Below are 3,403 nucleotides of genomic sequence, written 5' to 3'. Positions count from 1 at the left end.
TAAACCCCCCGAATGTTAGCCTCCTGCGTCAGTCCGGTGTGGTTCCAGAACACAGGACGTGCCCATCAATACCGAGCCATTCACTTTCCACAGACTGGCCAGGGGCCCCCGGTGAGGTCTCTCTGGGTGTCTCCTCCAGTCTGGATGCTTCTTCCTCTGTCTCTAGTGACCGACACGTTGGGGGAGTGCTGGCTGGCATTTTGTTCATCCGTAGTCAGGTTTGGCTGCTATGCTGTGGTGCCGGGTCCGGGGCCCGTGGCCCTGTGCAGAGTGGGACAGGGTGACTCTTCTGACGTGTCCTCCCATAGGGGGACTGCTCCTCACAAGTTGAAATTGGACAGTATGTTCATCGAGCTGAGAACAGTTAAGCTGTAAATGGGTGCAGTGCGGTGGCTCCTTCCCGGCTCGGCCCCAGGGGACCGGCTGGCTGGTTGTGCGTGGCCTGTACTGCCCTGTGCCAGCACACAGCAGCGGGTCCCCCGGCTCTCTGGCACAAAAGTAGCAGCATGTACACGCTCTTCCGTGGTGCATTTCCACCGGCCTTGCGTTGTGGGGGAGACCGGGCTGGGCAGGGGCGGTCCCGTATGGCCCTGCTCTGGCCCCATGGCCCCCGGCTTCTTGCGGTTCCCGTTCTCCGTTCTCGTTCCCAGCGTGTCAGAGGCGATGGGAAGGACCTCTGAACAAATAATGCCTTCCACGCGCGCTTGTGCAGGGAGGCACTCTGTGCAGGGGTGGGACCGAGGCCTGGGGCCCCGCTTCCTAACCACGCAAGCCTGGTGGGCGGCCTGGACTCCCCAGTCGGGACACTTGACCCCCCTGAATCTGTAGGCTCAGGCCGGGGGCGGGGGGAAGGTGTGTGTTTCCGCGCAACGTACAGCCCCTCCCCTCCCCCGAAAGGGACGGTGCCGGGGATGGTGTCCCTCCAGTGCAGCCCACCGGGGTGGAAGAACGTCTGCCCACCTGCGCTGACCACCCTCACCCCTGCAGAGCCCGCTCCTGCGCCGGCAGCCTCTGTGGGCGCTGTGTCCACGGTGCCCGGAGTACCTGTTGGGGCGCGCGGCTGCCCCCGGGCCCCTTTACTGGTGAGAACCAGAGGCCCAGAGATGGGAAGTGACCAGCTTAGGTCACACAGGGGGCAGCAGATGCTGGGGATGATTGTGAGTTGGTTTGATTTTTGTTTTTTAGGGGAGTGGGGGGAGCCAGATGCTTCCTGGGAAATATAATGAACAGATTCGATCAAGTGATAATGTTTTAGAGAAGTTCATCATGTCCACAATACGTCCCCTTAAGACCAGAATCTGGTTTTGCTTTAACCTTCCCTTTGTTGGAAAGGGGCCTCTGCCCTTAGGCCCCAGCATCGCGCCCGTCCCCTGGCCGTGCAGCCCTGCGCTGGGCCCTTGGTACCCAGTGGGAGGAGTGCCCTGTATGGCTGAGGCGCGGGCCAGATGTGGGGTCCCTGCTGGGAGCGCGGCCCTCCCACAGCGCCCCGTTTGTCACCAGCTGTCGGCCCCAGCGGGTTGGCTGCGTTCTTGGATTCCAGTTCGGCCTTTGGGGGGTGCAGAGACCGCCCCAATCTTGCAGGGGTGAGCACCGCTGGGGCGCAGAGTAGCTGGTGTGGGGCCCTGGCGGCTGTGTGAGCAGAGTGCAGGGTGAGTGGCTGCCGGTGAATGAGTGCGCATTTCGGGCAGCTAGTTTGTGAAGTGGCTTTAGCGGTTGACTAAGGAAGAGGCCTCTTGGCAGAAGGAAAAGATTGGGGGGCCATATAGTTTCCTCTCATTAGTAACCCTGTGTTCACGGGTCACCTTCCGTGGGAGGGAGCGCTCCCAGCACCGGGCGGATGTTAACTACCCAGCCGTGGACGCCGTCATTAGTGACGGTCCCCACCCCTTTAAAAGGCACTAACCTGGTCCTCTGCACCGCCACCTAGGAAGGGGACGGGCCGCCACCCTCCAGGGGCCGAGGCGGCCAGTACCTTAGAGCAGGGCCCCTCCCATGACTGCCCTGGGAAGCTCTGAGAAGAGGCGGGCGCCTCAGGCGCTCGGTGGGGTGGGGTGGGGTGGGGGGACAGTGCTGCCCCGAGATCGCAGGGTGTGCGGTGGGCCCTGCCAGTCCTTTCCAAGGACCCAGGATGGCAAATCTGGACCTGAGATGGGGGTTCCGGTGTCAGCGTCGCGGCCGACCCCAGCCACGAACCCCAGCCGGCTGTGCCTGTCCGGGTTTCCCTGCCCGTCCGGTCCCCGATGGCTCCTCCCAGTGCCCCCGTCTCTGCGACAGGCACCCTCACAAGAAGGAGCCGTTGAATGCCCTTGGAGGGGGGAGGCGGGGGCAGGAAGCGGTCCGGGCACACCTCTGTGAAAATGTTCAGCGAGCTGCACGAGCCCGGAGCGTGGCGCTCCGACCTGGGGAATAACCTGTGACCTCTGTCGTTGTAGGAAGACATGGCTGCTCACGTCGGAGCTTCCCGCACCCCCCAGGAGGTGATGGAGCATTACGTAAGCATGTACATCCACGGAAACCTGGGGAAAGCCTGCATCCCCGACACCATCCCCAACCGGGTGACCGACCACACGTGCCCCAGCGGAGGGCCCCTCTCTCCCAGCCTCACCACCCCCTTGCCTCCCCTAGACATCTCGGTGGCCGAGCAGCAGCAGCTGGGCTACATGCCGCTGCGCGACGACTACGAGATCGAGTACGACCAGGACGCCGAGACGCTCATCAGCGGGCTCTCGGTCAACTACGACGACGAGGACGTGGAGATCGAGCTGAAGCGCGCACACGTGGACATGTACGTGCGCAAGCTCCGGGAGAGGCAGCGGCGCAAGAACATCGCCCGCGACTACAACCTGGTGCCCGCCTTCCTGGGCAAGGACAGGAAGGACAAGGAGAGGCCGGCCAGGCGCAAGATCACCAAGGAGGAGAAGGAGCTGCGCCTGAAGCTGCGGCCGCTCTACCAGTTCATGTCGTGCAAGGAGTTCGACGACCTGTTCGAGAACATGCACAAGGAGAAGATGCTGCGCGCCAAGATCCGCGAGCTGCAGCGCTACCGGCGCAACGGCATCACCAAGATGGAGGAGTCGGCGGAGTACGAGGCTGCGCGGCACAAGCGCGAGAAGCGCAAGGAGAACAAGAGCGCGGCGGGCGCCCGGCGGGGCAGGGAGGACGGCAAGGACGGCGAGTTCGCGGCCATCGAGAACCTGCCCGGCTTCGAGCTCCTGTCGGACCGCGAGAAGGTGCTCTGCAGCTCCCTGAACCTGAGCCCCGCGCGCTACGTGACCGTGAAGACGATCATCATCAAGGACCACCTGCAGAAGCGACAGGGGGTTCCCTCCAAGAGCCGCCTCCCTAGCTACTTGGACAAAGTCCTAAAGAAAAGGATTTTAAATTTCCTCACGGAGAGTGGCTG

At 63.1% G+C, this 3,403-nt stretch overlaps 1 protein-coding gene across 1 annotated transcript in view; it reads left to right on the top strand.

The window, feature by feature from the left end:
- Positions 1–3,403, top strand: part of TADA2B (transcriptional adaptor 2B) — a gene marked incomplete at its 5' end in the record, with an annotated part of 27,084 nt that overhangs the window by 19,919 nt on the left and 3,762 nt on the right. Inside the window, one exon of the mRNA XM_077750378.1 lies at positions 2,433–3,399. Coding sequence (XP_077606504.1) covers positions 2,433–3,399 — 967 coding nt within the window. The remainder of the gene's footprint in view (positions 1–2,432; positions 3,400–3,403) is intronic.

The sequence above is a fragment of the Crocuta crocuta genome, unplaced genomic scaffold (genome assembly GCF_008692635.1).
Source record: "Crocuta crocuta isolate KB4526 unplaced genomic scaffold, BGI_CrCroc_1.0 scaffold179, whole genome shotgun sequence".
In the NCBI taxonomy this organism is placed as follows: domain Eukaryota; kingdom Metazoa; phylum Chordata; class Mammalia; order Carnivora; family Hyaenidae; genus Crocuta; species Crocuta crocuta.
The sequence above is the reverse complement of the archived record's forward strand: the minus strand, read 5'-3'. Positions and strand labels throughout refer to the sequence as shown.